General features: G+C 39.2%; 1 protein-coding gene across 1 annotated transcript; it reads left to right on the plus strand.

Annotated features, from left to right (window-relative positions):
- The first annotated feature begins 20 nt into the window (after positions 1-20).
- Positions 21-19,503, plus strand: LOC112576355. The gene is made up of 23 exons (XM_025258731.1): positions 21-335; positions 2,043-2,095; positions 2,889-3,086; positions 3,338-3,442; positions 4,783-4,861; positions 5,509-5,590; positions 5,930-6,037; positions 6,173-6,248; positions 6,713-6,877; positions 7,228-7,295; positions 7,481-7,560; positions 8,140-8,243; positions 9,622-9,716; positions 11,227-11,321; positions 11,680-11,795; positions 12,025-12,169; positions 12,294-12,508; positions 12,731-12,909; positions 13,125-13,225; positions 13,514-13,593; positions 15,053-16,218; positions 16,730-16,824; positions 17,600-19,503. Exons 1-23 carry the CDS (start codon positions 134-136, stop codon positions 18,355-18,357), a joined length of 4,365 nt encoding a protein of 1,454 aa, XP_025114516.1. The 5' UTR covers positions 21-133; the 3' UTR covers positions 18,358-19,503.
- The last annotated feature ends 1,810 nt before the right edge of the window (positions 19,504-21,313 follow it).

Genomic DNA, 21,313 nt, shown 5'->3' on the forward strand with positions numbered 1-21,313 from the left:
CTTGACCCTGGCTTGTTGGCGGCAGAGATTGCACTTCCGGTTGCGCTTTGCGAACTTTCGGGTTCTTTGCAGTTGTTGGAACAGGATACCCGCTCAACTTTAAGGCACATTTTACTGATAAAATCAGTTCAAAATGGATGATGATGAAAGGGTAGAGCTCGAGGCTGATATTGAAAAAATCCATCACACACTTGAAGCGGACAGGAGTCGGTGGCAATTTGATGATTACGATGACAGTGATGAAGATTCTGATGATGAGGATAATTTGTGCATAGACTTGGAGACACAACCCTCAGCTTCAGTTTCTGTAGCGTCTGTATCAGCACGGAGTGGCGGTATAATTATTTTCTTTCATGTATATATACATGTTTTTTCAAATAAAACTGCTTATGAACTGCTTGGTTTGGAAAGTAGGAAACGCAGTGGCGCGAGTTTACTCCGTTCCACCATCGAGCTCGCATGTAAAAAAACTCGTATTTTAAAACTATTTTCCCAAAATAAAGGAAATAGGATTAATGCGTTCGAATCCTCTCACAACAACACAATTTATATGTAAATACGGTATAATATATACAGTCCTGTATAGTAAATGTTAATGGCACAATATTATAGATAATAAAATAATAAAGAGTATGTTATATTTATCTTACCTTGGAGGAGACGAAGACTCTCGATAACAGATGTAGGCAGATGGCGGGGGAGGAGGGGGTAAGCCGGAGAGCGGATGGGTGCTGAATGAATCAGCAGATGAGACAACACTAATTACACTGTTTTTAACTTGAAACATTTTGATTTTTGCTACTAAGACTGCATGTGTTTTTCACTTTTTATAGCTTGTTAACTTAACCTAAACTCAAATGTTACGACTTTATTCATCACTTGTTGGGGCTTACTCTCAACCTCCTGCGCTATCAGAGCAAAAGTGGCCAAGCACTTTACGCGACGACATAATTGTAGCCGGACTGACCCTCGCTAAAGGCCAACACTTGCACGGCCCCTACCTTAGCACCAAATCACTCCGTTCCTCTTTGGTGTTCCAGGGAAGAGGGCGGCAGTTCCCAAGGAGAATTTTCCACTAAAAATTCTAGCTCTCTTTTGTTGGGTGTGTTGTCTAATCTTTACCTCGCATTATGTTCTTTTTTTAATTTCTATCCACCACGCACCTGAACTCAGCTGACCTTGGAGTCCTTAAAAGACCCAGCTTTACTATCCCAGTCTAAATGTCTCTCCTATCGGTGCATCAATTTCATGGATCTTCATGCGTGCTCTCTCTGTGCTGCTGTGTTGCTACTACACGGACAACACAAATCTCACTCACGCCAGTGGTACACATTCACCTAATTCACACAACGAAGACACACGTACGACACGCTAGCATTTATTCGCACTGACATGCACATATAGGTAAAAATAGGTTCAAAGACATATATTTATTTACATCATGTACACTTACAACTACTATATCTATTTTAACCTACCTACTTACCAATTAAAAGCTAGCACCTAACTCCCTGGGGTGGGGAAAGAGGGGGTTGAGTGACGTGAGCTGCTCATCCAGCGGACCAAAATGCCTTGCGGCAAAATGGTACTTCTCACTTGCTCAGTCCCAGAATTTTACTGCCTTACCAAGGAGTACCAGACGCCTTTCTGTAAACTGGTACAAGCACTTATCTTTGCCAGCTATTTATACCGGACAGTTTGGGTGCTTTGTCACCTGCTGTTGCTGTCCGTTTCACGCTGCGCCGTTCGCGTGACCAAGAGTGGGGTGGAGGGAACAAGCACTGTCAGCGGTATACGCTGTCCTAAGCAAGTACTCCCGCTAAAATATAAATGACACGAGCTGGTATATAGAATATCGCTAGTAAGTAAGAACAAAATTTCCATGAATTTTTGGCTCATATTTCGATTTAGTCGTGTATTGGTTCACTCCTATGTAGAGGTCTTACTTTTTGAAAGTTTTTAAGAAGTGATGATTTACTTTAGCTTCTTTTGCAAAAAGTTTTTTTTTTTTTTCATTTTATTCTCATTCATATTTTTTTCAGGTGGCCGGACAACACCAAGTGCTCAGAGTTTAGTCTCTCGGCAGACAGTAGAGGTAGAATTTAAGTGATAGAACCATTGCTAAGAGAAGCAATTTTTTGGAAACCACTGCACATATTCCAGCTATAGAAAGAAGTATTGCCATTTTTAGCATATCAAATGTCATTGCCAGCCAGACATACCATCTAGAATTTTGATCAGAATTCAGACGTAAAAATAATTGCTCTGATAGTTGTTGAAAGTTTTTTAAGGTCAGTACCTATGTATGTATGCAGTGGTTACCTCCAAAATTCAGAATGAGTTTGCACTAGTTGTTAAACAGCTTAACTTCTCGAGTAGTGGTACATGTTGTTTTCATATTTGGATTTTTAGTTTTATTTTTGAGAGAAACAAGTATGAATGCATTGCTCAAGGGCATATAACATCAATAACATCATAGGCCTTAGCAGCTGGAAGTTGAGCTATGGAAGCAGGTTGGATTTGGTCATTAGCATTATTCGATCTAGTTTAATCAAATCACTTTAGGAGGGGAGTGTCCCAGTTCTGACGTTACTGAAAATTAAGATATACATATCATTATGACAGCACACAAACCCATTTTATCTCTGTTAGTCTGGTCAGCTTCAGTCTCCTCTGTTCCATCAGATTGTACCCAGTACCTCTGTTTAAGCGTCTAATTTCCACCAATTACTTTCTATAACTTTCAACAGGTATGGTGTTCCATGCCCTACAGTAATGCATTTGTACAAAACATCAGATTAAGGGTCTTTGTGTAATATATATATAACGACAGAAATTTAATTTCAACAGACATCATAAGCTTTTTCTTGTTTCTCCCCGTAATCTAGTCTGAGACAGCAGATCAAGATGAGGATGCAGAAAATTTATTTCGAGAAGTAGGAGTAGTTATTGACCAGGCCAGTGTGACTCCTGACCTGCCTGCATCCATCAGTTCTTGTCTGGCTTTAAACCGTGCATACCAGGATCTCATCAGTGAACACATCGACCAAATAGAGCTTGCTTTGGCTGAAAACAGAGAAGCCCAGGTTGGTGATATTGGAAAATAATAATGAACATGTGACATGTAACCTCTGTTCATTTTCAAAGGGTGCTTTGACCTGCTTGAACTTTTTCTATTCCGTCATGGGATAGGAGATTGGATGACTTAGAACTAGAATGATGCTAAATCGTAAGCAGTCTGTAACCTGACGTAATCTACCTTCCACCATGATAGCCACTTGATCAGTTGATGACATTAATGCATAGAATTCTTTTTCATTCCATCATTATATTGCAGAGAGTGCTTCAAGAAGAAACCAGTGACAGCTCAAAACAGTTACCAACAAAGAAAAGATTTCTATATTCTATGGCTCCACCCTATTTCAAACAGGGCCAAAGCTCGGTAAGCATGCACTATTTTGATTTTCACTGAGTGAGTAATAAATATAATACATTGTGGTCCTACTTTGGCAATACTGTACTAAAGATTAATGATGGTGCTGATTTGTGTTCCTTCTTAAGAAGATGTCAGTGTAGGTGCACCTGGTCATTTTTGAGCACAAGGAGGGTAATGTTGAGTCAACCAAATTAGCAATCCATCAACAGTAATTTATCCTGGAAAAACATGGTAAAACCAAAATAACCTGTATAAAATGGCAAACCTGGGATGAAACAGAATTTTAATTTTGCAAGTCAGGAGTCATGCCATTAAACAGCTTCCTTATCAGTGCAGCTGTTAAAAGTGGTCTGTATAATATACAGTTATGGTATCTATCAGAGTTAAGAGTGTATGTCACTGTCGGGTAACGTGATCGGGCGTTGCAGGACTTGCTCTCTCACAGGCACAGACTTTCACATGCCCGGCACGAGCAACAAGCCAATCACTCCTCAGTGGACACAAAACACGCACATGAAGGGACAGTACAAAAACTTAAGTTTATTGGCGGCCACACTTATCCAACCCTTGGTGCAAATGGAAGCATTCTCCTTTCCTGAAGCAAGTTAAATAAATTTGAACTCATTAGGAATATAACCTTAAACACATCTTTACTTAGTTGTGACACATTTGCCGTTGTTTAGTCATGGGTGGGGATGGTGTAGATTGCTTAGCACAATAACGTTTTCTACAAGGGTGAACATTTAATTGTTCAGGAGAAAGAACTGCTGCATTCAAAGTGAGAATTAGTTCTTTACGTCACATTTGTTTCCTGTTGAAAAAAAATAATAGTAAAAATTAAATCATCAGGCATGTATTATAACCGAGATATGATTTAGAATTTCTGCAGGCTAGTTTTTGTGATGAAAATGATGATAAAACCTTATTTGAAGAGGCCTGTAGTGATTATTCATCTGAAAGCAATAATCATCTCAAACCTAGTGCTGTAAAGGGTGATTTGCTTAATTATAATGAGTTATAAGCTTTGATATAAAGTATGTGTATAGTTAGATCTGAAATATGATTATTTCTTTGGATATTTTACCAATGACAACGACATTTTTTGCATTAGATATAATTCAAAGGGACCTAAAGTTCAGAATGTTTGGCTGAACAGATTTTTCTGAAGGATGCTTTTTCGTGATAAATTTACCATTTTGTTTATCTTTTATTTATTCTTATTTTTTAAGTGATAAAATGCATCACTAATTTAGTACAGAAAACTACCATTAATGTAGCACTTATAGCAGATTCACAAAGAGTATAGAGTATTCAACAGAACAGCTTTTCGTCTCTGTCATTGTTAGTGTCCCAGGACAAATGAAGATGTCGTCCAAAAGCAGATAACAAAGGAACCCAATCTGGATATGAGGCCAGACATGCCATGTGAGTGACCTGTGAGACCTTTATTTTTTTGTTCATTGCCTGCAGCAGTGTGACCATCTGGTTCTGCATTAGACTAGTGTAATGAGGATCTGCACAGATAGAGATAACATTACACACACATCCATATATGCATCCACACACACACACAGATACATATGCATAAGCGTACACACACATCCACAAATATACTGGTTTCTGTGACCTGGAATACAGCTAAAGCAGACTTCCATCCAGGAAATGATAATAGAATGTATAGTGTACAGTTCCCTATGTGGAGGGAAGCTTAATAGGCTGCACTTGATGGATGACGAGTGGACTGACAGTTTACCATAAGACAAAGAAAAAATAAGCATTGGCAAACCATGTTGCAAAGTGTGGCGATCTTATAATCAATGAGAGCTTGATCTGAAAATATTGGTCTACAGAAGATGATGCTTGTGAGGAGAGATGTAGCGTGGTCTGCTGTTTGTCTGCAGCAGATAATACACTTCTGATCCAACGTTCTCCTTACCATTTTTTTCCTCCTCTTCCTCTCTTTCTCTTAAAATGATGCGCACTTGTGTCGTTCATTTGTAATATGGTCTAAAAGTAAATATATATTTTAGCTTTAAGAATTTGGGATCTGATGTTTTTACTTCTTATCAAAGGGAATCAGCGAATGAGAAGCCTGTTGAAAGATGCAGTAAAAGATGATGCATTGGAAAAACTACTGCAGCCACTTTTAAGCAGGTGAAGATGGTTGTAGTTTTCTATTAAAGAAAGCTTGAGCCTGTTATTTTAAAAAAATTTTGTATTTTTGTGTTTGTCGGCCCCCCCCCCCCTTTTTTTTAATTTTTTTTTCAGGGGTTGGGGAGGGGGAGATTGCATAAGCTAATCTCTCATGGCTATGCACCGTCTTCTTTATTAATAATTAAGTTAGTTAATTTAGACTTTCCCATTGTACATGTATTGAGCGTAAGCAAAAGAGTTGTCAAAACATTGTTAAACATTTTCGCATCATTGCTTGGAGTTCCCAAACCAATTATCGAGTGTACTGTTGAGTGATTAGCTGGTCATTTTATGTTTCAGGCAAGAGCTTGAAGAAGAGAAGCTTCAAGATGTTGAAGAAAATAGCAACCAGTGGAATTCAATTCGCAAGAAAATCGCCGACATTGAAAAAGAGATAGAAAAAAAGAAGTTAGTATCTTTTGGCTTGACTGATTTGTGAAAATAAATAACAAGCTTTTAAAAGATTCTTCCTAAAAAAGTTGCATTATGGTTTTGTTTCCTTTGCACTTTTGAATGCAAATTTAGTGCAATGGGTCTGTGCAGGGACACATCTGAAGAACAGCTGCTAAGAGATGTTGATGTGGAAAGGGTGGACTGGATGAAGATTTCAAACCTCACAGTAAGTTTTCATTTACAAGGCATCTGCATTAAACAAATGTTATTGTCAGTCTTTCATCAAGCTCTAATTATTAAGAGTGCAAACATTTACAATACATTGGGAACTCTGTATTACATAGATGTGTAATTAACATTTTTATAGAAATCACTATATACTTTGTATCAGTTTGACTGAGTCAGACTAGATATAAAGTAGAAATAAGACTTAAGATCAGACTGAAGTGTGTGCATGTGAGTGAGAGATATTGTTTGTAAAGATAGGAATGTGTGTGAATATGTATATTTTGAATATCTTAATACCACTTAGAGAGTGACAGATTAATAAAGATCTTGAATCTTTTTAAGTGTGATGAAAGGGGTGAGAATAAGGAATTAATTTTTTAATTGATTCATGTGGAAGATTCTTAGAGCTGCTTACTTTACTGTTATGGGTTGCCTAACTTGCATGATGACTATTAAATGCAGTTTAATGGCAAACGAGACTGGAAGTCGTGCAAGCGTGCATGGCTGCATTTGGTTGACCCAAAGATTAACCATGAACCCCTGCAGCCCTCAGAAGAGAAGCGCTTACAGGAACTGGCGAAAGAGACAAATGGTAGCAATTGGGTTTACATTGCTCAGCAGCTTGGGGTGAGTGTAACCGTGTGGGATTACTGAATGTCCAGTGTGCATTGTACTGTGTATTGGGGTGAGTGTAACCATGTGTAATCACTGAATGTACAAGGTACAGTGTATTGGGGTACATTTATGTGTCGTCCTGATAATTGGGTCTGCTATATCTGCAGAGTATGTGAGTGTGTAACAAGAGATTTGGGGCTGGGCCAGGCATGTGTAACATGAAAAGCGCACACTTTGCATGATTAGCAATGATGCATATGGTTGCATTGGTGTCATTGCTGGCGCAGAATAAGCAAATAAAATATTTGATAAAGCATTCTTGTTCGATGTTTCATTTTTGTTTTTTGTTTTTTTGTAAACAGACAGGGCGAACAGCATTCCAATGTCTGCAGCATTATCAACAGAACCTCAACAGACAAATGCTTCACAGGTATGCCTTGGTCTTCACCTTCCTTTCTTTTGCTTTGTTTGGTCAGCTGTTTATACAGGTGTAAATTCTATAAATGCAACAAAAGAAGCTTTAAATAAGAACAAGACTTACACTATATGAAAAACACTTTTTATATTGCTAATGCTTTTGGATGGTCTAAGAGGAATGCAAACACTCATTTTCAGGCCCTGGACTGAGAAGGAAGACAAACGCTTGCTGAAAGTTGTGGAGAAGTGTCAGCAGTGTCACTTTAACTGGCATCGAGGTCAGCACTCTGTTGAAGTTACCCTCAGAAATATGTTTTCATTCTGCAGTAACCCAAATCAGATCAATCCCATTTTCTCTTTTCATTAAACTGTTTTGTGATCAGAATAAGATTGATATCAGCAGCTGCTTAGCTGTGAAATTTAGAATGCCTAAAATAATTTGTAAGCATTTATGAACTACATGTTATTGTCATTAGCTGTTGACTGCATAGACAGAATATCTGTACCGTCACACCCTGTGTATCACAGGTAGGGCTGGTTGTCATGGGAATGATGGAGAGAATAGCTGCTGTTGTCAGTATAATGGAGAAGGTCACTTAGCTATCTGTTGGCAGTATAACGGAGAATATAATTTAGCTATCTGTTGGTGAATTGAGGTGAATAAGTATATAGTAATCAGTTTTACAGTGGACTGAATATATCCCTAAAATATTAAGAGTTTTTGTTTAAGACAATGGTAATATTGATGTAAGAGACAATTTAACTATCTTGTGGAGTAAATGTGAATGAAACTTTAGGCATTGTCTGTAATTCAGCAGAAGTAGATGCAAGTTTATTTCTTGTCTCGACCTCTACAGTTTCACAGTACATGGATGGTCGTAGTCACACTCAGTGCTACAAGCGATTTTGTAAGATTGACCCAAACAAGAACACTGGCCACTGGACAGAGACTGAAGATGCAGTAAGTTAATCTTGATGAGCTTCACACAGCTGTTTATGATAGTGTATGATAATGAACTAGTTGGTGGTGTTTTTCCTGCTGTTGTGTTATGTGCTTAGTCAAAAAAAAAATATTCAAAATGGGTAAAGTGTGTGTACATGTGTATGTGTGTGAGAGAAATTATGTATCTTCCATAAACTGAAGACATTAGTTTTACAGTGGTATTAGGGTACAGCTTAGTTTTGGGTTAGGAGGTTGATTTTGGATCTTGTATTAGCTGTAACAATGATGTTGGGTTAGGCAGGTTAAGTTGGGGAGGAGGTTCTTAGGTACCATAGGATTACTTTTAGATGACCTTTCCTGAGTTTCTTGCTTTGGAATTTTATAGAGTGGGGTCAGGGATAAAAGTTCAGATGACTTCATTTGGTTTATATGGCTTATATGATACAGTGCCCCTAGTTTAGTGGTTCTCCAAGTGTGGTCCACAGACCACTTGCGGGCCACACATTAGTCAGGTGGTCCTCAGCTGACAGTTATCATTTATCAGATACGTTGATAAGTCCAGCATTGATTTCACATGAGTTTTAATTGTATCGATGCTCAACAGCTCATTTACATAAAACGATTGTTTACCACCTAAGTCTTTATGTCACAGCGTGAGCATTGTGTCATTTAACCACCATCGTTAGTAATGCAGTGCACTTCCTTTTATTTTAATTTTCGTGTATGAGTACGGTGGACTTGCTGACATCACTGTAAAGCATCTACTGCCATTTCCAATAACTTACTGTCACGAGTGCAGCCCTGTGCTCCTCAGGGAGTAACAAGGAATAACTAACTAAACTACTGTTGCGAGACTGGATTTTCAACACTTGTGGGACTGAAAACAAATAAGAGAAGCTAGTTTAACGTGGAATCTAACATGAGATTGAAACTGTCCAATGTTGATCCAGATATTATCATCTTAATATCTTATCAAAAACAATTACATTCATCCCATTGACATTTTAATTAAAAAAAAAAAAACTTTGCAAATTATGAAATTTTGTGTAAACTTATTACTATACTACTGTTACAAAAGTACATTAAGTTTTGAATTGTAATGAAACAAATGCGGCAATTTAAATTTGAAATTCACGGTTTAGAGTGATTTTAGGCCTTGGTGGTGTGCCATATTTTTTACTTTAGTAAAGTGGTTCACGGTCTGAAATAATTTGAGAACCACTGCCCTAACTTACTGAAAAAAAGCAAGACTGGATGCTGCATGGGTGCATGTATGTGTGTTTGTACATATGTGTGTGTGTGAGAGAGAAAAAGAGTAACCATAGGATATGTCAGCATAGTTTTTAAAAACTTAACCATTTTAATGTCACTGATATCTAACATTTGTTTCTTTCAGCAATTGATTGCTGCAGTCAAACTTCTGGGAACCAATAACTGGGTCAAAATTCAGGATCTGGTGCCAAGTCGTTCCAAAGAACAATGTCGTGAAAGGTCATTAGTAGCTCAGAGTTATTTTATGCATGGAACATTCATTACTGGTTTGTCTTCTTCAAATGAAATAACTTTCAGCAAATTGTTTCATGTGCCATTGTTAAGTTTAGTATTTCTGCTAGTATCGTTTTATATAAGTCTCTGGTAATTGCTTTGTAACTCATTAAGGGGTTACCTTGGCTGTTTGCTCTGCAATGCACATTTGATTACAGGTGAGGGGGAAAAAAATGTGAATTATAAAGTGTTTACCCTATCCTATAGTACAGCAGAGATGAGAATGATCTCCATTTGCCCAACTGGCTACAGGGTATATGCTCTCCAGTTTCCAGCGTATTTTCTTCTTTTTCCACAGATCTGCATCATGCTTTGTGTCGGCTGTTTATGGTTGCTTCCATTATGCCATTTGCTATCTTCTTGATTATTTTTCTGTGCCTCTGTCACAGACTTTGGGGAACCCTCTACTGCACATTTGGGTCATCTTACTGGTGCTTTGCTTATAGATCCGTGTTAACATTTAACTATATAGATCTGTGTTAGCAGCATAGATTAAACTCTCTGATCTCTTTACTGCAATAGCTTCGTGAAAAATCAGCTATACTACTCATCACTGTGATGGTTGGAATTTTCAGCCATGTCCCTCAATACTATCTGCTGTCGTTGGAAAGTGCATTATCACTTGGACTCTTGAGTTCATGCACACCATGGCTGTTCTGTATTCTGTATTTTCTGCTGATTTCATTCACTGCCTGAAGCTCACAAATTTTTCATTTGCACTATCTGCCAGTCCTTTTTTTTTTCTCAGTGTTGACCTTCCCTGGCATGCTTTGTTTGCAGGTTTTTGTTTTTTTTAAATGTGTTATGTCTGTTGATGTTTCTGCCTTTCTGTTTGCTATGCTTTGATCAGTGTGAATTTGTATGTTGTCTAAATTTTGTGTGTCTTTCTGTGTACATTTGCCATTCTTTTGTAAAGCAAGTTGAGCTTTCTTTTATATGGAAAAATGTGCTGTAAATTTTAAAGAAAACATTTTAAAACTTGCTTAGGGGAACACTGGTTTTTTTTAAGTTAATAAAATTTATGAAGGCCAGGGCTGTTGTGAAAAAAGACTGCTCTTTTTATCACTTCTTCAAAGTGGTGTCGTCAGATTAGCTATTTGGATTTGTGTCTATCACAGCAAGGCAGCTAGCCCTGTAAACAGATGCCACTTGCAGAGCAAGACCAGTGTACCCAAGACATAGTGAACCCAGGATCGCCAACCTTCACTGTATTGGTGACAGGTGCTAATGCCACTGGACTGCCCTTGCTTTGTAGGGGAGGGGCTGTGGGATTTGGGGCTTTTCTTAGTTCACATTACAATAGCATTCCATGCTGCGCACTGTATTTCTTAGTACATCATTACAATAGCCTTCCATCCTGCGCACTATATTTCATTTTTCCGAGTTAATTTTTAAAAAAAGGATGTTCTAGTATATCTGAAAACTTTTTTTTTTGGTGTTTTTTTAATGCCCACAGATACATAAACAGCTTGGATCCTAACCTGTCAAGACATGCCTGGACATATGAAGAGGACAAGAAGCTTTTAATGCTGGAGCAGAAATATGGCAAAGGCAAGTAATAAACTGTATTCAACTATCACTGTCAACAGAAATGACCAGTAAAATCAGGTTTCGTCTTTAAAAGTGAAAGGTGGAAGTTGTATTTAGGATTGTAGATGCTTTTTGAAGAGCATTGCTTTATTTGTACATTGAGCTTGTTTTGATTGTTTATGACATCCAAGAGGATGGATATTAAACTAGAAAGTGGGAGAACTTAATGTTAAGTTCAGAATTGTGCAGTCTGCTGTTCAGGTATCTGTGAAGAGTAGCACAAAGCCTTAAAATCAGTGATATTCTGTAAAATTTTGGAGTGTATGTTAAAAAATTGCTAAACAATCCATCTTAATGATCTGGGTTTTTTTTTAATCAGGAAACTGGGTTAAGATGTGCAAAGAGATGCCAGGTCGCACAGATAATCAACTTCTTCACCGATTTAGGAGACTCGAAGATTGGGCTCAGAAAGCAAAGTGGTTCCAGACCCAGCCTGTAAATATGTTGCACAAATTTTGACAGTAATCAGTCAGGAATAGTTGCCTTGCTGTTGTAAGCAGAGCATGTGGTGGCTTAAATGCAATAGTAAACAGTAAAACAGAAGTTAGCACATATTAGCTGGAGTTGCCAAACAGAATTAAGGAATCTCTAGTTTTGTGGTTTTTACAGTTTAGTATTGTAATGAACTTTTAAAGCTTCAGTGTGTTTATGCATTATTTTACAGCAAATGACAAAAGACCTACTGCTGGGCAAGAATATGCCTGCTGACAAGAAGAATGCTGCATACAGGGCTAACTGGGAGCAGTTCTTTAAAGTGTTTGCTGTGCTCGAAGAAGACTATGCTAAGCAGGAGGCAGACAGAGAGAAAGGTTACTGTCAAGTCTTGTCATGCAGTGAAAATCTTTACATTATTTGTTGCATTTTTTAAATATTTGCTGCATTTTTATATTTGTTTTATCAATTGTTTTGTTGTGCTTTTAATTTCATTACCAGGGGATGTTGTAGTTCCACGCCCACCATTCCTTCTGGGGCTAGCTTCCAAGGGTGCTCAGAAGATATGGGAGCGCCGGATGCAGCTTCATAGACTAGTTGAAACTCATATGGAAAAACTACGTGAGAAGTTGCAGGACTGTGGTTCAGAGACCTCCTCGCTTCAGGATGCAATTATGAGCCTGTCACACGATGTGGCCAATGCCAGAGAGCTTGAGGTGTGGCTTATGGTAGAAGAGACAGTTTTACTAATAACACATCTATTTTCCTCTACATAGTGCGTGTGATACTTGGACATCGTTGACATAGTGTATGTGACACTAAGACATGGTATAAAACTTACAACTTAAAAATAATGGCCCTTATGTGTTCCTTGGAGTTTTGTTCTTGCAGGGATACTAGGCTTAATAATCATCACAATTTTAGTGCGCCTTTTTCAGCAACTGCAAAGAGAAGGAGTAGCTGAGCTTCTACCTCGGCAGCCAACAAGTGTGTATGTCCGGGACCTGTTAGCTATATCTCGTGGGCTCATGCCACCCACAATGCATGGCACCAAGACCCGCAGTGAGCCATCCATGAAGAAAGAGAAGGTGCCTCGTAAGGAGATTGATCGAGTAAAGTACGTAACAGAAATTTCATCACATTCAAGCAAAGGGGCACAGACATGCTGTTCTAAATTTGGTCACCTTTACAAATTTATAATCACTGCCTTCAGTGTTTTGTAGTGGCAACAAGTTCTTCCCTTTCTAAAAACTTTAAACAACCACAGATATACCTTAGAATGGCTTTAGAAATAAAATATTTGATAAAACCACATATTATTGGTTTCTTTAGGTTTAAAAAATCATGTGCATTGAGGACAGAACTGCGGCGAGTGATGAGGACAAACCTAAGAGAACCCTTGATCAAGCCTGGGAGGCCCCGCAAATTCTTCTGTGAGTTTTTTACCTGCCTCTGAGTTCATGGCCAGCATGGCCACTTATCTTCATTAGGGAATACCTTTCCAAGCAAGGCTCAAATGTGTACTGACATTTTACACCTTGTTTTTGTTTGAACTTTTGACTTTGCTGTCATGATACAGATCTTTTGGGTTACATAGCATGTATGAAGCATTGTGTGAAGTAATGTGTCTTCATATTGAGAGCATGACATTTTTGCATCACAGTGTGTTTTCTTGTTTGCACGTTGTCCTGTAATGATCACCTTTTTGTTAATTAATCCAGGGCGACAGAACAGGGAGCAGACACTTTCTTCAAAGGAACTTGAGCCAATCAGAGCAAATGCCCTCAACCTTTACCTTAAGGTCAGGATTACTTAATTGTAAAGAGATCATGCATGTGTTTTGTTTTCTTCTTAACTTTACCAGACAACTCAACCAGTAGGAGCCTAAGGGCTACAAGTGCTCTTTTACCCAGCGAATTACACCCCCTGGTTAGTGACTTCCACATTCTCTCACTAGAGAACAGGAACAGTCTTGTTTCACTTGTTAATATCTGTTCTAAGATCACTGGAACCAGGCAGAGGGATTTGGCAGCCTTAAGTCATCAGCAAATCCTCAGGAAAGCATCATGCATCCTCTGTATTTCTGATCATGTGTTGGCATGTGAGTTTTCACTCTTGCGGTCTGGCTTTAAATAAGCGATGCCTGTATGCAGAACCTATCGTCACCATAACCCATTTATTCCACGTGCCGTTCACTTGTTAAACTCTACTGGCTGTGATCTTGTACTAGCCTGAGGTGGCTTGGGGTCACCAACTGTATCTGCTGTTGTTAGGAATGTGTGTGTGGGGGGGAGTGAACATTGTGTGTGTGTGAGAGACACCATTTCAATATGTACATTTATGTCATCTCTTTTATGTCATGCATATATTATTGCTAGTACAAGCACAATTTTGAACTGCCCCTGGGGATCAAGAAAGTTGTGTTGTATTGGATCTAGCAGTCATTCAGGCGGCTTATGCAGCGCTGTCTGACTGTGGCTCCTCTAGTATGGGTCCGAGCATTTGAGGCCCGAGCTGTTGCTACTAGTCCAACCTTCGGGGAAATGTAGCTCTAAAAGATTATTTTGACTATAGGCATTCTCGTGCAATGTTTGCTAGATTCTACTTGCAGAATCTCGCAGCCCATTCTGACTCCTTGGTTGCAGTAAGCAGCATAGCAAGGAGTAGATACGGCAGCTTGTTTGGCAGGTTCTCAGACAGCTTTACATAGCTTAGTCAAGGCAGCCTCAGTCTACAGCCTGGCTGGATTTGGGGGTGTTTGTTTGTTGTTCACCTAGTGTGACAGTAGGTGTGCTTACAGGGTGGGCTGCCACTCCCTCCAGTCATGTCATCTGGTACAGTACAAAGAAGAAATAACATTTTTTGTGGTAAAATTTCTTTCTTTGAGCACTTACCAGATGACATAACAGCTAGCTCTCTCCTGCCTGCCCACAGTGGGTTCCAGACTCAGTCCAGGTGAAAAACTGGAGTAGAGGGCTTACTAGCATGACAGGTGGGAATGGGAGGGGGCTGAGCTGAATTGGGGTCCTACTATGTTGCACGGGTTTGCACAACTGGATTTGAGGTAGCAAGAGGGTGATCTCCATATAGCCATGTCATCTGGTAAGTACTCGAAGAAAAAAAATTACCACCAAAAATGGTGTTTTTTATTGTTGAATAACTTTAGTTTTGAACCTTAAGATCCTATGACTGTAGAGTTAAAAAAGACATCTGAGAAAGGGACTGATGATTTTTTTTAATTACTTGGTTTGGTCTAACAGTCTCTAGGTGCTGATGCAAGTGTGCTACTGGCAGAAGGAAGGAAGAGCTTTCCAGAGCTTGCACCCAGATATGAGGCAGAGGCAGCAGCTGCAGCAACAGCCATGACGGATGATGAGGATGATGAAGAAAAGGATGAGTCAGATGAAGAAGAAAAATTGCAGCTGGAGGAGATGGATGGTAGCCAGACCGTGCGCCGTAGCAAAAGGGCTCGCAAGTCTAAAGTGTTTGAGGATCTCACCCAGCCAGAGCCCATCATGATGGAATGTGAAGATCCAGAAATGAAGAAGAAGCTGAAAGATTATGAAACGCTGGAGTGGATGTGCAAGGTTCTGCGCATTCCAGCCGCACACACCACTTCTGCTCAGGGCATTACTAATACCAAGATGGACGGAACACAGGCTGGTGAAAGAGGTCAAGACAATGAGTCACATGATAACGTTTGGGCTGGTGAGAACCTCAAGAGTGCTGCATCTAGAGATGCAGAAACTCAGCTGACAGTGCCCCAGTCTCATGAGGGGGCTGAAACCAGAAGGGGCAATAAGGTTATGCAGGCAATCCAGGTCAGTGGTGTAGCGTCAACGCAAGACGTACCAGCATCATGCAAAGAGAGGACTTCACCCCTGCTGAACAGTACACTGTCATACTCACTGCCTCCTCTGCCTCCAACAAACACAACACTGCAGAGCTTTAAATTGCTGCTCCTTAAGCGCAATGACTTGATTCAAAGGGCAGGCTACTACTATGACCTGTTGCACTATAAGACACGCAAGGATGCACAGCTGGCGCAGCTAATCCGATCAGGCAAGCACCTGGAGGTGCTGAACAAGCGATCAGAGGACCTGTCCAAGGTGATGAGCAAAATCAGCCAGGAGACGGCACATAATAGACAGGGGAAAAAACGCAAGCTGTCTGGCCTGAGTGCCAACGAAAACATTGCCCTTGAAATGGAAGACCCCAGGATTGTGCAAAACTTACGTAAGACGGATGCGTATCGTTTGCTTCAGGCTCGCTTTCAGGCAGCATTTTTGTGGCCAGTCATTCTATCAGCCATTTACCCACCCTTTCAGCGACAGGACTTTACTGAGAAAGCAGAGCTTGGGGAGAGACAGGGCGCATTTGCAGACCCAGAGGTTGTCGAGACCACATGGAAGCACATGAGAAATAGGCGAGTTTTGCCTGTTTGCAGGAGAGTTTTGTGCAGTTTCCTTTGCACGTTTTATGTAGCATGTGTGTAATAGAATGATTCTGTAGGGAAAAATACTTATTTGCATATATAGGTAATTTATTTATCATGATAAGTTGCAGATGTGTTTGTTGGGAGTGTGCATGCATTCTTGTGCAACTGTGAAGCTTATGTAAGTGGACATCCAGCTATAGGTCTGAGATAATAAATGTCTAGAGTTGTTGACATTTTAGGTTCTATTCTATGTGTAATAGATGCATTTTACTAGGTAGTGAAAGTATTTGGGTAATTATATTCAGCAGTACTGATGTAAATATCAGTACATAATTTTTGTGACTAAATAGTGACAGCTTTCTTGCTGGTGTACTCAGCGAGATAGCACAGGATGGGGCACAAGAACAACATAGAGATCACACTTAACTGTTAAATTTGTAGTTCATATTTACAGATCAGTGTACGACTGTTGTGTTTTATTTATACCATGCTGTTGCAGACCAGCAATGCTGAAATCTAAGCAGTTTTACAAATTTTCTACCAAGACTAAAATGGAGAAGAAAACCATAATGAGTAGACGTCACAAGAAAAGCAGTGAGTTCTCTCTTAATTTCTTTTTTAACTAACGTTAAAGATATGTCCTTTGATGGAATTTGACTCTGAATATTCCACTTTCGATAGTGTTGACCAAAACTTATTCATATATACATATTTTTCTTTTTACAAATATGTGAAAACTATTCGGAGTGATGGTGTTTGTTGAGAAAATGTGATGATGAAGGGACAGGTATAAATGCTAATATCAGTGAATATTCCTGATAAGAAACTTGGAGATAATCATTTAGTCACAGCTGTAGGTTTTGCTTTACAATATGTTTACATTACTATAAATTGTAACAAGGGACATGAAAATACAATGTTAAAAAAAATAGGAACAGCAAAAAGGAGCAGCATTATTCATCATAAATAAATCCAGAATACAGCCATCTTTAGCATTTAAACAGGTCAGGTGAAGGATCTTTGCAAAATTATAGGCAGAGTAAATAAAATAAAATCAGATAATACAGGCTTATATCAAGAATACAGGACACTGAGCTCGTCTTATTAAGAAATTCAGAAACTTTTGTTATTTGACTGGCTGTTCTTATTTTTCCTTTCTCTTTCACTTCTTGAGTTAGTTACCTCTACATCTTTTACTTTCAGCATAAAGGCCTCTGTTTAGCTATTTACATCCCTGAAAAAAATTCCTTTTACTCATCATTATCAAAATCCTTACCATAACTGTTGTCATTGCCTACCTTCTCAGAGCTGAGTCATTACTGATCCCACTTTTTTTTTTTTTTTTTTTTTTTTTTTTTTTACTTTCCAGTTCTGAAACAAGTCAGAGCACTAATGGTTGACGAGAATGACCCTAACCCTGTGGTTACCATGGAGAATGACTCTGATGATCAGGTGACAGAAAATGATTCAGTCCCCATCAGCACCACCACCCCAGGTACCAGTCAGCAGGATGGGGCAGATTTTGGGGGATTGAATCCCAGCAAAAGTGTCACTGAATCTGGATCTGAAACTGTTGCACAAAAGGCTAAACGTCCCAAAAAATCTGCATCTTGTAATCAAATGCAACCAGTTAGGAAATCACAGCGATGCATCCAGCGAGTGACTTATGAGGATCGGCTGAACAAGAAAAGAAGCAAAGACAAGTTGCAGCAGGCCATGTGTGCAGATATGAACACTGAACCAGCAGAAAAACAACATAGACTTCGAAGAAGTCGATGTTTTCGTCAGTTTTTAATTGATGCCATGGTGAGGGCAAAAGAACAGCAAGAGACAGAAACCAGTAAGAACGCTTGGACCACAAACAGCTATGAGTCTGATTCAGATGATGACCTCCCCAGAGAGGATGGACAGTCGCTGAACTGGCTGGCTAATCTCCCTGCAGCACAGAAAGATAGCATCATTGAGCTGGAGAAGGCAACTGCTGTGGTGGAGCAGACATCTGCTGCACTACCATCTCACCCAGTAGATCTTGTGACAAACACTGCAGGCCCTGCTAGAAAGCTGATCTCTCAGAATTCTGCAACTGCTCATGCAAAAGCAAAGCAAAACAAAGCAATGGACCCTTAGATGTTCTTGATGAGTTTGTTAACCCAAAGAAAAACAGGTCATTCCAGCATGCCATTCAGCGTCTTTAATGTATGAAACTTCCTGGCCAACATGTGTGATAGTTCCATGGCAATCCTACTGAATCTGGTGTTCAAGACACCATGAATACTTGGCAGACCATCTGGTTGGAACATCTCTCATAAATAAGAGATGGATACTGCTGCAGCTAGTAATTTTCTTAATGGACACAGAAGACTTTTTTTTAGTGACTTTCCTCCATGGGATCTGCTCCTGATGATTGATATTCTATGTTGTTTTCACAGAAAACTTTTTAGTAGAAAAACCACTCAGCAGGACAGACAAAATTCCTGATTTATGCAGTCAGTTATGTTTATTTTTATAACTCCAAGAATGGCTAGTCTGTACATTGTGGTCTAGCATAGTCATAAATTTTGTTCCTGAATTAATATGATGGTTAAAATCAAACATGAATCCTTGAACTTAATGAAACATAATCTTGGATGTAATTATGTAGAAAAGGAAATTGTTGCGGTATCCCAAAATTCAGAGTTTTTTTCTGGACATGTGACTGTAAATTACAATATCTGCTTGCCTCGGTCACTTTCTATGTTGAGATATTGTAGAAATTATAGACACATTACAATATTTGATTGTTTGAGCTTTAATGCATTGTCTTTTGAGTAACTGTGCTAAATATTTTGGCTATTGCTGAGTCAGGCTAGAAGTGTTTAAATTCATGTTTTCTTTGTCTCTAAGCTAGCATATAGTTACAAAGAGGTGGAGGAGGCAGGGTGGGAGAGGGGAGGCCTGCTTCTCGACCTTAGAAAGGTCAGGGTTAATTTTCCATTGCCTTACACTTTGTTCTATGGTTGAAAGCTTTTTACTTCATTAGTTTGCCAGGTGTAATGAACTGTGCTTGTATTGAAGTGAATTAAAGGGACAAGAAAAAGTGGTGATATCAACTTTATAGATTATCTCTAATTGTTAAAAAGAACCTCAAAATAACAAACCAAAAAAAAAAACAACTTAAAAACATTATCTTGGAGTTGGAAGTTCACGTCTTCCTCATAATTTTGAGATATAAAACATGAGTGCACGTTGTTTTGGAATAAAGATAATTTTTCAATAAATATCATTTTCCACTTGCTTGTCACTACTGCATTGAAAGGCTCTGGGTTCAGATCTCATCTGGTGATACTGTATGACACCTGTTGACAAGGCTGTGTGTCAGGGGTTTTCTCTGGGTACTCAGTTTCTTCCCTCTCCCCCTCAGTGGAAAATGACTTCAAGGTGAAATCAACCAACCAAATGAACAGGTACCACGGATGGGCCATTTTGCTATAACATCATTCGTATACCATACAAAATGTTCTACTTAATTAAAAATTAGCCTGCTCTAATTGGTCAAACTATAGTTGAGCCACAGTGTCAACACTTTTGCAACGTGTACAATCCCAGCCTGCCAGACGCTGCTGTTCTCTGAGTCACCAAAATCTGCCTTTTCATAATAAGGTGCATAAAAAATTTAGTGAAACAGCTGTTCGGGGTACGTAAAATATGTTCATAATAAGAAAGTTCCTAGAGGACAAGAGTATGTCGTAGCACAACCTTTTTTTCCTAATGCACAATTTTTGTGTGCAGTAAAAGTACATTAATAATAATAATCATGACTATTTATACACACATACTGTACTTTCTCCTGATGGCATAGTTCACACACACATGCACAAATAAACTCGTAAGCCGAAATTTTTACTAGCCAGTCTTCTCATTTGCTTATCATTTGAAAATCAATGAAAGGATAATGCTGGACATTTGTAGGTGAACTGTACACTACAGTACACAGCAATGTTGTCAATCAAATTTTTTTTTTGACCCTTGGCTTGGTGTGAAGGTCACAGGCATGCATAATTCTCCAAAATGCATCCTCATAGGCCACTGGCAGCATACGTGTCTATCTTGTTAAGCATGTGTACTATCTATCCTGTCATGGATGTTCCGTTTGTCCCTAAAAATTTGCAGTATTATCCACTTAATATACATTTGTTGCTATGAATAAAAGGCTCATAGATTGAAATACACAGTTGCCTTGGCAGGCCAAATGCAATGATTGCGCAGGGTAGACTTCCCCCACCTAGCATAAAGGTTCAGACAGACTGTAAAAAACGTCTTTTCTACTTTTAACAATGTTGTGATAGCAGAATACCAAGGTGACCATGTGGACTGGTGCATCAGACGTCAAGACACAAGGGCATGGTCATCAACAACTCTACGCAAAACAGTCAAGTTGATCAGCAGAAGGTGGTTGGAGCAGGGCCATCTGCAGCTGTGTTTGGAATGCGACTACATCAACATGCAAAGCCAGCTAGTATATTAACATGTAATGTGACTATCAACGTGTAATGCCAGTATATCAACATGCAATGCTACTATATCAACACTGTAATGGACGAGCAAGACTAAAAACTGGCACCAATGATAGACATCTACAATCAAGTTCAATCAATGCACAGTAATGATCAGATGCGAGATGCTGAGAAACATCAACTGCTTGCACTAACTGGTCGACGCATGACCCAGTTCAAGATGTCATCATCTCTTTTCTGAGTGGGCTGCAAAACAGACTGGACAAGACAAAAAGAGTGAAACAATTTTGACAGTGTCAGGATGAGACTTGCTGTCAAATGGACATTAACATCTCCAAGAAGCACTGCAGGTCCACTGAGTGCATTGCTCTAGACCAGATCATGAAATTCCCAGCAAAAGGTAGAGGCACTGAGTTTGCTCCTGGCACTTGGAGCGGGTCTATAGATGCAGAACAGATGCATCGAGCAACAGGGAGCCTAAAAAGAGACTTGTACACATTCTAAAGGTGTGTGTGGGAACGATAAAGCAGTAGTAACAATTACTTGGCAAGTGGATCTTTGTAGCAATCCCGCCTCCACGTGTAGAATGG

The sequence above is a fragment of the Pomacea canaliculata genome, linkage group LG11 (genome assembly GCF_003073045.1).
Source record: "Pomacea canaliculata isolate SZHN2017 linkage group LG11, ASM307304v1, whole genome shotgun sequence".
Taxonomy (NCBI): domain Eukaryota; kingdom Metazoa; phylum Mollusca; class Gastropoda; order Architaenioglossa; family Ampullariidae; genus Pomacea; species Pomacea canaliculata.

Bases quoted from the DNA above. Each gene is read 5' to 3' on its own strand.
- LOC112576355 (XM_025258731.1), top strand. From the start codon at position 134: ATGGATGATGATGAAAGGGTAGAGCTCGAGGCTGATATTGAAAAAATC. The intron at 2,096-2,888 runs GTAGAATTTAAG...CCCGTAATCTAG, and splicing joins TCTCTCGGCAGACAGTAGAG to TCTGAGACAGCAGATCAAGA. The intron at 13,226-13,513 runs GTGAGTTTTTTA...TAATTAATCCAG, and splicing joins GAGGCCCCGCAAATTCTTCT to GGCGACAGAACAGGGAGCAG.